Raw genomic sequence first — 13,007 nt, 5'->3', positions numbered from 1 at the left:
AGAAGAACAGGAAAGTTATTTCCAGTGTCCACACCCTTAATCAACATTGCGAAACCAGATTATCTGCTCATTATCACATTGCTGTTTGCTAGCCATTTCACACTGCGCCTACTGCAGTCGCAACCCAAGTGGTATTTTCCACTAACAGGATGTTGCTATCAAGCCAAAAAAAACCAGAACCACAGACAAGTAATGTGTTATATGAATTTCAGTGCTGGCAGGTGCATAGATATACGTCCCAATGACTGGTGAATCATATCAAACAGTGCTTGTCTTTGGCTGTTTGCAATAGGCAGAGTACTGATGGTATTCAACCAACCTGTGCTTGCAAAACTCAGAACGTAATGTCTGTCGCTAAATGTGAGTCCGCGATTGGACACCGCTTGCTGAACAATCCCGAGGGTGATAATAAATCCACTCATAACCAATTTAAGATTAAGAATTGGACGCACAATGTGATTCACTCTTGCTAGGAGCTATGCGTATTCATAGGCAGGGACCTGTCCTCTGCAGACAAAAGGAATATGCTCAGGCTTTGTGTCTTTTTTGAATTAAACAAAAGTGTGGGGGACATTAGTTCCCTGCTGCCTTCTGCTCAACCAATCAGAATGCCAAATTTCAAACAATCACAACAATTTATACTACAGGAGAAAAGGGTGCTGATTGGGAGGCAAGTCAGCTCTGATCAACCAAGACAAAAGGTCTACTGTTAGATGTGATTCCGCGACTGGGCAACACTTGTTGAACAATCCCAAGTGTGCTAATAGCTACACTAACAACAAATTTAATATAATCAGTCAAGTTCGTAATGTGGCTCATTTACACTTGTTGAAGTGCAAAAGGTTCATACACAGGAACCCATTCACTGCAAACGAAAGGAATATGTTCAAGCCTAGCTCCCTTTTCAAATTACCCCAGAGCTTGGGGAGCCTGTAGTTCCCCATTGCATGGCAACGCCTTAGCCAACCAGAGTTAACTTGCCAACCAATCAGCACCATTTTCCCCTATATAAATTGTTGTGACCGTTTGAAATTTGGCATTCTTGCGTTCGTCTAGCTGATTGCAAGACAAATTGCTTCAGCAACATTTCTCTTTTTTCAGCAATATTTCCCTTTAATAGGTTCTAGCGAAATAAACTAAAATAATTTATTCATCAAAACGTAATAACAAAGTATTAATTTTTCACAATCCTCTCCTACAAATATGAAGGCCTGAAGACCAAAGTCAAACAGCCTGACAGTAAAAACAAAATTAGGTATCTAGCCAAGGGACAAAATGAGACCTGCTTCTATAAGCATTCAATCAAACTAAATTAGATTTTTGACAAGAAATAGGAAGACTGCTAAACAAATATAACATGGTTCTTCTCTGCTGAATATACACTGTAAAAATATCCTGCAGGTAAGATTATGGTTACAGACCAGTTTTGTGGATGATAACACCCAATTATCTTCAGACATGAACCCAAAAGAGTTACTCAACCCGAGCCGTTCACAATATAGCAGACACGGTCCCCTCACCCAGTTACCTAGTATCAGAAGAAAGGGAAGGTGATATCAAGTAATAGAAACAGAGTACCTCAGCTTGACATCTTATGAAAAAAAAGACTTACATTTATATAGTGTCTTTTATGACATCAGGACATCCTAAAATGCTTTACAGACAATGTAATATTTTTGAAGTGTCACTGTTAGAAATGTGACAGCCAATTTGCAAACAGCAAGCTCCCACAAACAGCAATGATAATGATCAGATAATCTCTTTTAATGTTGGTTATTAATGGTGTGTTAATCATATTGCTCAGATACACGGGTGAAGGGCATTGCTTGATTAAGTACCTAGAGCATTTATAAACAAAGACTGCTGAGACATGGGTGTGGTAGGTAGAAAGCCGTTCTGTAAGTAAATCTATTGTCAAGAAAAGTATTAGTGTCTAGTTTCATACTTCACCAACTGGCTTGGGATTGATTGATTGGCTGAGGGATAAATGTTTGCCGGGACACAGGGGAGAACTCCCCTGCTTTTCTTCAAAATAGTGCCATGGGATCTTTCATGTCCACCTGAGAGGGCAGACATGGCCTTGGTTTAATGTCTCACCTGAAAAGTGGTACTTACGACATTGGAGCACTCCCTTAGTGCTGCAGGGATTCGATTCTGTGTTGAAATCTCTGAAGTGAAACATGAATCCAAAATCTCTGACTCAGAGTCAAAGGTGACAACACTCTCTCTGTCAAGGCTGGAAATGCATAAATATTTTAGGCACTGTATATGTACAGTAGGTCTGGCAGCACCCACGGAAAGAGAAACAGAGTTAACATTTAAGGACGTCAATAAAGAAATACAAAGACCAGCAGTTCAAATAGGCAGCCCACCACCGCCATGGCCTTGGGGAATGTTGGGGGTAAGAAACTTCCATGATTAATCAATTAATTAATTATGCAAAGTTTTACCGACCAACTTATTGAAGCGTATAAAAAATTTGAAAGGTAAACTCTGAAAGCAGCAGAATTATGGGGCAGATTTTCCCTGCCATGCCACCCAAATATCACAACAGCTCCACAGACGTTTGGTGCTGTGAGGAGCATTAATTGGCTGGAGATGGGAGAATTCCGCCCTTCACTCAGGCAGAGGTCCTGTCACAGAAAGCTGCCAGCCAATCAGATCAGTCGGTAGCTCTGTAGCTCCAGTAGCACCAGTGGCAGCAGTGGCCTTTACTGGGGCTACAAACAATCACCAGGCTCAAACTCCTGGAGTCCAGGACCAGGTAGGTGCGGGGGACAGGGGGTGGTTTCATGGCAGAGAGGGGAAGTGAGGCCTGAGAGGAGTGGGAGTCTTGATGGAGAGACCAGGAAGGGAGGGGAGGGATAACCTGCAGGCAGCAGACCCTGAGGGAGTGTGCCCGGTGTACAAAGCCCCCATTAATTAGCTGCTAATGGGCCTCAATTGCGGTGAAGGGGGGCTGCGGGAGGGTGGCGATAAGAGCACCTGTGGACTTTTACAGCCCCCACCCCCCCTTCACCCCTCCCCCATCCCCGCCCCACACTTGCAAGCCGGCCAGCGGGGGACTGTAAAATTCTGTCCATGGGATTAAAACAGGAAATGGTGGAAATAAAAAGCCACTCAGCATCTATAGGAAAAAATCCAGGTTAACATTTCAGCCACGTGACCCTTCATCATAAAATGAATGAAATGTGTGATGTGATGGTCAGAGAGATGCTTTGCTTCCTGAAGAGTTAACAATTGCTGTTGAATCATGAGACTTTCTTCAAAGTAGACTTTTGAAGTCAAGAGGAGCAGACTCAGTGCATGATATCGCCAAATTACGGACTCCCTGGTTAACTCATGGCAACCTCATGATGACTGAACTTTCACAAAGACAGGACTGAGTGAGTTGCTGGAATTAAAGGACAACCCACGTCACTCGTAGGTCTACCAACAGGAAGACACCAAGCAGTGATGGTAAAAGGCTGTTGGGCGGCTTCTTCAGTCAAGAATGGGAAATTGTATGCAGTTCTTTGTTTGCTATTACTGAACTCCTAAGAACATTGCTCACCCTCGCCAAGGTTCTTGAGACATGCTCCAATGCCTCTTTCAGCACCTCCCCGCAGTTGGCTCGCAGTTTCTCTGGCAGAGTGATCCTGGGTGACTCACCTGTGCGTGTGGAAGCAACTTGCCTCTGATTAGCAACTCCCCAAGCCAGTTGACCATATTGAGGCGGCAAATCCATGACACATTGCAATCTGCACTGCATCAAATTTGGTACCTGGAGCTAGAGCATTTGAAATTGTGATCCGTCTGCCTCTTTAATCTCTTTATCTCTCTACCAAAGTTTTTGCATTCTCTTCTTAGATGATTGTTAACAACTAACCTAATTTTTGTCAATTATTTCACAGAATAACAATTATCTGTTATAGTGATCTGTGTTAACTCTGCTCATTATTTTATTCAGTGTTCGGCAGAAATTGGGAGGGAATTTGTATTAGTAACTAAATGAATGCAGCGCAGTTAAACCTGAGTGACTCTGGATTCTGTTAAAAGACATTTTCCGCCAGCATTGGAACTGCAGTGGACGTACAAGAGGGAGCCACAAAGCATAATCCTGTTTGATTTGTTTAAATTTGTAAAAATTAGCATTAAAATTAATTTTCCTCTTTGTATAACTCTAATAATTTTCTGGGAGCCAGCCTGTCCCTCTTTGAATTTGTTTTAGACCATAGTGTTACTCTGGGCTGAGTTCCGAATAATATTTTGCATTCGCTGTAAAAGACAACATCGGAATATTAACTAGATTGCTGTGCATGGCATCTGACGTGACTTTTGAACACAAGTGATTCTATGTGCATTGTTTAGCATTGCAGCCATCTGTTTTAAAACAGTCATCTGTTTTAATCTTGGTGGATTTTGTTTTATTCTTTCACGGGATGTGGGCATTGCTGGCGAGGCCAGCATTTGCTGCCCATCCCCAATTGCCTTTCGAACTGAGTGGCTTGCTAGGCCATTTCGGAGGGAGTCACAAGTAGGCCAGACCAGGTAAAGGCAGCAGATTTCCTGCCCTAAAGGACATTACTGAACCAGATGGGTTTTTACAACAATCGGTGATGGTTGTCAGAGACTAGCTTTGTGTTCCAGATTTATTAACTGAATTTAAATGACACCAAATTCCCACCATGGTGAGGTTTGAACCCATATCGCCAGAGCATTAGCCTAGGCCTCCAGATTACCATAACAAAAGCAAAATACTGCGGATGCTGTAAATCTAAAATAAAAACAGAAAATGCTGGAAAATCTCAGCCCATCTGACAGCATCTGTGGGGAGAGAAACAGAGTTAACGTTTCGATTCCGTAGAACCCTTCTTCAGAACCAGAGCCACCATGGCAGTTTTAAAAAAAAGGTTAAAATAAAGCTCCTGTTCACACATGGAACCTGAGAGTCATCTCGGCATATATGTGTGCAACAAAACACTACCCCTGGGGAAGAGAAGGTTTTTCTTTTACCTAGTTGTTGTGACCTGGAATGTGCTGCCTGAGAGGAAGGTGGAAGTAGTGTGAATAATATAACCTTCAAAACTGACTTCTGTAAAGGAAAACATTGTGGAGCTATGGGGAAAGAACATGAGAGCGTGAGTAATTAGGTAGTTGCGATAGTGTTGTACAAGATTAAACCTGGCTTGGATAAGCTAGACAAAGAAAAGCTATTGCCATTGTAATATTTTGGTATTGTTAATACAGAATACTTACTGAGTTTGCTGAAGAAACACTCGCTTTATTGAAGCATCTCTTATTACAAACTACATCTTATTACGAGACTGTTAAAAAAGAGAGCAAGATCATGTGATGTTGCATCATGTCCTGCGATGATGTACACAGTATCTGACCACACAGATAGAATTAACCCTTCAAACTGCGCCCATTGGCTGAATGTACAACCAGTAAGGGACTCAGACACAAAACAAAGGTTTTGGGCAAGAGATGCAGGAGGGTTGTGAGAAAGAACTGGGAACGATTTGGAACTCATTGACTGCGAGGGAGATGGAAGCAGATGCGATGAATGATTTCGCAAGCAAATTGGATGGGTATGTGAGGGAAATAAACGGGTCTACAGGGAGAGAGAGAGAATGGGACTGATTGGATTGTTCTACAAAGAGCCGGCATTCACTTGACAGCCCAAATGGCCTCATTTTGTACCATAATGATCCTATGATGCTTTAAAAGGGCCAGCAAGCATAAGTCTCGGGATAAGAGACATATCATCTCGGATTGAGATAAGGAGAAATTTCTTCATTCAAAGTTGTGAACCTTTGGGATTCTCTACCCCAGAAGGTTGAGGATGCTCCATTGTTGAATAGTTTTAAGGCTGGGATAGACAGACTTTTGGTCTCTGAGGAAATCAAGGGGTATGGGGAGTGGGTGAGAAAGTGGAATTAAAGCCCAAGATCATGAGCATATGGAATGACAGAGTAGACTCAGTGGCCTGTATGGTCCATGCCTGTTCCTATTTCTTCTGTTCTTACAATGGGCTTCCTTGGATGTTGTATGAATCTGTAATTCTATGAAATAAAATAAAACTGGTATCAGTAAAAGTAACCATGAAGCTGTCAGATTGGTTTGCTTTTTTAAAATAAGAAACCCAATTTGTTCAAGGGATATGGGGAGAGTGCAGGAGTATGGCATTGAGACAGGATCAGCCATGATCCTATTGAATGGCGACGCAGGCTCAAAGGGCCGAATGACCTACTCCTGCTCCTATTTTCAATGTTTCCTTGTTCACTAACATCCATGTGGGGAAGGAACCAGTCGTCCTTACACAGCCTGACCTATATGTGACTCCAGTTCCACGCTGACACAGTTGGTGCTTAACTGCCCTCTGGAGTGACCTCACAAGTGCCTCAGGTAAGCCAGTTGAGGATGGATGATAAATGCCAATCTTACTAGCGACAGCCACATTCTTAGCATTGGGGAACACATTGTGGGAATGAGACTGCATCCTGATCTGTGTCAGAATTGTTTCTTCTTTCTGAAGCTGAAGCACTAATCTGGCTGCAGTATTGAGAGTGAATCTCAGTGATAGGTTTTAAATGTCACAGCCAAAGGTAGGATTAACAGTCTCTTTATTTAAGCGTTTCTTCGCACAGTACTGATTGATTGATACAAATATAGCTCTGCATTGGCACCACATCTGAATATATAATTAACATGCATATTTTGCTTATTAGTACAGTACAGTGACAAGGAAAAGAAAGGATTTATAACCCCTAAATGTCACATAGTGCTTTATGGTCAATTCAGTACTTTTTGAAGTTTAGTCACTGTCATAATGTGAGAAACAGGGCACTCAAGCTGCACACAGCAAATTCCCACAAACAGCCATGTTATGATGAGAGGCTAATCCATTTTATTGATGCCATTTGAGGGACAAACACAGGCCACATCAGCAGACAAGAGTGCCCCCCTTGCTCTTCTTTGAAATCATGCCAAGGGATATCTTACAACCACATCAGAGGGCAGACGAGGATTAAATTCTCATCTAAAACCTGGCACCTCTGACAGTGTAGCACTCCCTCAGTATTGAAATGGAGTTTCAGCCTGAATGCTGGAGCTTAGGCAGGAAGAACACACTAAGCTGCTCTCAAAGACATTGCCTAGTGCTTGAAACCAGAGATTAGTAACAGCGCAGAGCAGTGGATTTAAGAATGAGGCATCCCAAATCTGAATGGTAAAGTTGGAGCAGAGAGTTCTCCTTTGTCACTTGTAGGGAAGCTGTGAGCATGTGCATGAAGGGCATATTGATAGTTTGGCAATGTCACACTCTGCAGAGCTGCTTTCCTTGGTAGTTTCAGAGGTTTTGAAAACCTCCATGGCCTCTTCCCTCCCTATCTCTGTAAGTTTTCTACATCCCTCAAAGATCTCTCTGCTCCTCCAGTTGTGCCCTCTTGCACATCTCAGTTCCACCATTCCGCCATTCAGGTCCTAAACACTGGAATCTGTCACATCAATAATTGTTTTTTGTCTGTCCGGGCTGTGTTGATAGATAAGTTGATGGGTATGTCTAATGGTAGGATTACTTGGTGGGCGGTGCCGGGTGCACACAGAAGCATATGGGCGCATGGAGGACTGGAGTGCGTGACACAAGTGTGGCTGCCAACAGTTTGGAGCAGTGGCAGTGAAGGGGGTGGGGGGGAATTGGTGGCGAACAAGAGCAAAGGAGCCCAACCAAAAAGTTACCCTGGCTGGAGGGATTTTTTCCATGAAGGATGGGATGGGATTGATAGGAGGGTTGAGGTTGGCAAGAACAGGATGGGGATGGCATGAGGGGATGGATAGCATGGAGGGGTGGTACAGGAGGACTGGATGTTATGATGCAATTGGCTGAGTGCGGCAAAATGGCGGACAATAATTATTTAAACATTACTCTTTGTGCTAAAAATGAAGATTCACTAGATTTGAATGAAAAAGTTTTTAAAAAATGATCAGGTGAATTATAAAAATACACCAGCATTGATTCTTCAGATGAAAGTGGTAACAGTCTATACCTTCCAGAGTTTGCACACAGTCTAACTCCATTGGACATGCAATTGCAGAATTTTATACTGAAGGCAGGAGCAGTTATAATGTTGCTATGAAACTTTGTCATGGAACAAGATTGATTGTTAGGAAGCAGTTTCCTTTGATGATAGATGCTGAAATTATAACAGGCAGATTTCAAGGAAATAAAGTGTTTATTCTTCAAATAATATTGAACCCATCAGATGTAAATCTGATGTAACCTCAGGAGAACACAGTTTCCAGTTAGACTTTGATATTCTATGACTATAAACAAGTCACTGGACCAGACGCTTGACAACATTTGTAATAATATTTCTCTGTCTGTTCTTACACATGGACAGCTTTATGTGGCATTTTCCGGAGTGAGAAGTTTTGATTTTGCTTAAGCCTTCGGTGAAAGAATAACTGGAAATCCGGTATTTAATGAGTACTGTTGCAATAAAGACATTAATTTCACTGCAAATGTTTTGTGGGTTGCTGCTACTGCCCTCACTAAACCTCCCTGTCACTCCAGCTGTCTTCCCTCCTTGAAGGTGCTTCTTAAAACCTACCTCTTTCAACTGCCTTAATATCTCCTCATGTGGTTTAGCATCATAGTTTGCTTGATAGTCATTCCCATGGTGTCTTGGGGTGTTTTACTGGATTATAGATGCTATATAAATGCAAGATGCTGCTCAAGTACTCATTGGCTGTTAATGAAAGTGCCTTGTGTGGGAGGATTGTTCTTGCCATTTTCATTGAGGTTTCATCAGTTTATCTGAACAAATATAACTCCTTTCTGCCGATTGGTTTCCATCTACTATTCAGATGAGCAACTTGGCTGCTTTGTTGAATAATTGTTGCTATGGAATTAAAGCCATACATCAGAGCAGACAGATAACCCTCCAGTTTAATTTGCCAAGAGAAAGGTGGTAAACCTTTTCTCTTGATCCCCACACACCCTCTGTGCTATAAACGGGCATTCCTGCTAAAAGAAAGAGACAGAGAATTTCATTTAACGGGACTTTATTATGTTGTCGCACTGTTTCAAATTTTCATACACCAAATTACTTTTGCAATGCGTTGACTCTCATGGAAAGCGTAACAGCGATCCACTTCCAGGTGAAGCTTGAATACAGGGCCTGGTACATTAGTCAGGGAATGGCAAAAGCAATTGGATGCCAGTTTACTTCATTATTCCCTCATAATTCTGTCCTCTGGTCTTAGGGATCAGCCTTGTGGCCCTAGGTTGGCAAGCTAGTGCAGTGCTGAGGGGGTGCTGCACAGTCAGAGGTCGCATCTTTTGGTTGAGTCATTAAACCGCGACTCTGTCCACCCTTGCAGATGGACACAAAAGGTCCCTTGGCACTATATTGAAAAAGAACAGGTGAGTTCTCAGCAGTACCTTGACAATATTTATAAAAGATCATAAGAAATAGGAGCAGCAGTAGACCGTTTGGTCCATCGAGCCTACTCTACCATTCAGTAAGATCGTGGCCGATCTGATTGTGGCCTTAGCTCCACTTTCCTGCCTGTCCCCTGTAACCCTTGACTGTCTTGCCGATCAAAAATCTAACTAAATCTTGACCTCCACTGCTCTCTGCGGAAGAGAATTCCTCATCTCTGTCATAAATGGGAGACCCCTTAATTTTAATCTTCTGTATCCTCAACCAACATTATTAAGAATGAAAATCTGATCATTGTCACATTGCTGTTTGTGGGAGCTTGCTGTGGCAAAAACAGGCTGACACATTCCCTGCGTTACAGCAGCGAGTACACTTCTAAAGTACTTATTTGGCTGTAAAGCCAATTCTGACACGATGAAAGGTTTTAAACAAATACAAGTCATTCTTTCTTATAAAAGTCAGGGAGGTAAAAAAGCAGCTGGCTGCCAGTTTACATCATAATTCTATTCTGTGGCCGTAGGATTAGCCTCTTGACACCACACGACACTACAATTCTTCCAAGGCTTGAAGTTGTTTTGGCAACCAAAGTTGGATATCGTGCAACAGTTATGGTCTGACCAGAGCACTTTACTGTGACCTATATTCTAAAATAAAAATGAAAAAAATGCAACTGCTGGAACATTGAAGATGGGATTACACAACAGAAAAATTGATTTACAGGTGTTAAAGGATGTGTAGTTTATTCTGAACACATTTTTGTATTCTGATATTTTGGACTTCAATGGGTGTATAACACTTTGAAATGTGCTGAGGTTGTGGAAGACACTACAGAAATATTATTCCATCCTCATTCTTTCCCTCTATCTCCTTTCCTCTTCCGTCCCTTCTTTCTTCCTCATTCATTCCTCCCTTCCTTCTTTACACCCTCACTCTGTCCCTCCCTCACTCCCTCCCTTCCTTCATTCCTTCCTCCGTTCCTCCCTTGCTCCCTGTCTCCCTTTCTCTCTTCCTCTCTTCCACTACTGATCTGACATTCCCCATTCCATCCAGGAAATGTCAGCACAATCCTTTATCAAGCAGAACTCTCAATGCGTGTGGATTGTCAAGTTGTGAAGAAATAGCCCAATTAATCAAGGTACAGCTGCAGAGTTTGGACAAAACGCTGTTAAGACTATTATATTTTGTTAGATTGATGTTGACCCCAGCAGCATTAGTGGAAATCATTTATCATTAATTGGATGACACCTGTGGAATGTATGATATTAATATTTATTTGTTCTTAGAGTTTAGTTGCTATGAAAGCTGATTAAAATTTGACATGCACAGATGTCACTCTTTTCTCTCTATCAGTCAGGTGGAGAGGAATTCTATCACAGGGTGTAAGCTGGCCAGGGATAGACCAAGAGAGGACAATCCTGACAGCATTTTAATAGATTTCTTTTGCAAATGAGTCAGCATTGTTGTCCAAAGGGAACACAGCTTGAGCTCAGAATGTATTAATTGGATCAACTCATCAAATTAATGGCCCTACTGGCAGTAGAAGGACAGCACGGTGCCAGAGAGTATTGCGTTTGTGTTAGACTTTCGCCATTAGGATGAAATGCAGAAGCGCCTTGCAGTTCACGCTGGATAAAAGATGCAAGGGTAAATTTAGTAATTCTGCTGTCTTTGTATCATGAAAAGAAAGGACTTTTTCTTTTATTCATTCATTGGATGTGGGCTTTGCTGGCTGGGCCAGCATTTATTGCCCATCCCTGATCGCCCTTGAGAAGGTGGTGGTAAGCTGCCTTCTTGAACCACTGCAGTCCATGTGGTGTAGGTACATCCACAGTGCTGTTAGGAAGGGAAGTTCCAGGATTTTGAACAAGTGACAGTGAAGGAACAGCGATATATTTCCAAGTCAGGATGGTGAGTGACTTGGTGGGGAACTTCCAGGTGGTGGTCTTCCCATCTATCAGCTGCCCATGTCCTTCTAGATGGTAGTGGTCATGGGTTTGGAATGTGCTGTCTAAGGAGGCTTGGTGAATTCCTGTAGTGCAACTTGTATATGGTACCCACTACTGCTACTGTGTGTTGGTGGTGGAGGGAGTGAATGTTTGTTGATGTGGTGCCAATCAAGCGGGCTGCTTTGTCCTGAATGGTGTCCAGCTTCTTGAGTGTTGTGGGAGCTGCACTCATCCAGGCAAGTGGAGAGTATTCCATCACACTCCTGACTTGTGCCTTGCAGATGGTGGACAGGCTTTGGGGAGTCAGGAGGTGAGCTACTCATCGCACGTTTCCTAGCCTCTGACCTGCCCTTGTGGCCACAGTATTTATATGGCAACTTGGTGGTGTTCCCATGCACCTGGTGCCCTTCTCCTTCTAGATGGTAGCAATCGTAGTTTTGGAAGAAGGTACTGTCTAAAGAGACTTCTGTTGATACTGTGCCTTTCATGACCTCAGGATGTCCCTAAATGCTTTACATAATCAATGGATGTGTGGATAGGCCAGGAAAGTGGAGTTGGGGTAGAAGATAAGCTATGATTTTATCAGATGGTAGAATAGGTTCGAGGGACCCTGTGGCCTACTCCAGTTTCTGTTTTTTATGGTCTTCCATTCTTACACCAATGATGTACCAGGGGCATGGGTCAGGGAATGTCACTGTTTCCCCATGAGAAAGAGGTTCTCCAAGCTCATCTTGGATGTAGGATATTGGCCATTAATCAATCAAAGTTGATGAATATTTAATTTTTTAAAAAGCCCAGGTTGATAAATTTGGGTTGATTTTGACTTGTACAATTAAGAAAAGGATGAGCTGGGATTAATATATTGCAATTACTGATTCAGGTCTTGACAAAGGAGGGAGAGGGTTCCAGATTTTTACTACCATCTGTGTGAGGAAGTGCTTCCTGAAATCATCTCCGAACGGCCCAGCTTTAATTTTAAGTTTGTGCTCCTTGTTCTTGACTCACGCACCAGACGAAAATCGTTTTCTCTACCTATCAAGGGACCTGAGAGCGTACCAATGAAATCCTCCTGTGATCTGAGTTATATCACTTCAATCATTCTGAAGCAAGACCAAGATACACTACATCAAGTGAGGCTTGGTTTGAATCAGTGGTTGGCTTTAATCTACTGTTATGTAAACATATGGAACAAGAGATACGATTGAGTTCACCTTGTTCAATTGGAAAAACTTTTGCTTGCACAATAATATAAAAATATTGAATTTACCATACTATTCCACTTTGATGGGTCTCCTTAATTTAACTTATACAGAATAACATTTCTTCAGAAACTCCTTTCCCCACACCATTGAGCCCCTCATAGTTCTTTTCTGCTTGATGGGCTGCCTTTGCAGCATCCTGTATCTGAATACTAGACTGCCTTTCTTCTGACAGCCTCTCAATCCTTAGTCTCTACTTAATAGACGTTGATCATAAGCATATAAAACATAAGATCATAAGAAATAGGAGTGGGAGTTTTTTTTGGCCTCTTCAGCCTGCTTTGCCATTCAGTAAGATCATGGCTGATTTGATTGTGGCCTTCACTCCACTCTCCTGCCTGTCCCCCATAACCCTTGACTCCCTTGTCAACCAA

At 42.4% G+C, this 13,007-nt stretch overlaps 1 protein-coding gene across 2 annotated transcripts in view; it reads left to right on the top strand.

The window, feature by feature from the left end:
* galntl6 (polypeptide N-acetylgalactosaminyltransferase like 6) overlaps nt 1-13,007 on the top strand; it is a 1,468,073-nt gene that overhangs the window by 145,795 nt on the left and 1,309,271 nt on the right. Inside the window, exon 2 of one of the 2 annotated variants that reach the window (XM_041186364.1) lies at nt 178-189. The exons of the other annotated variant lie outside the window; for it this stretch is intronic. Within the exon in view, the coding sequence (XP_041042298.1) occupies nt 178-189 (12 nt within the window). The remainder of the gene's footprint in view (nt 1-177; nt 190-13,007) is intronic. 2 annotated transcript variants of the gene reach the window in all.

Source organism: Carcharodon carcharias, chromosome 4, assembly GCF_017639515.1.
Source record: "Carcharodon carcharias isolate sCarCar2 chromosome 4, sCarCar2.pri, whole genome shotgun sequence".
Taxonomy (NCBI): domain Eukaryota; kingdom Metazoa; phylum Chordata; class Chondrichthyes; order Lamniformes; family Lamnidae; genus Carcharodon; species Carcharodon carcharias.
This window is presented reverse-complemented; position numbering and strand designations above follow the sequence as displayed.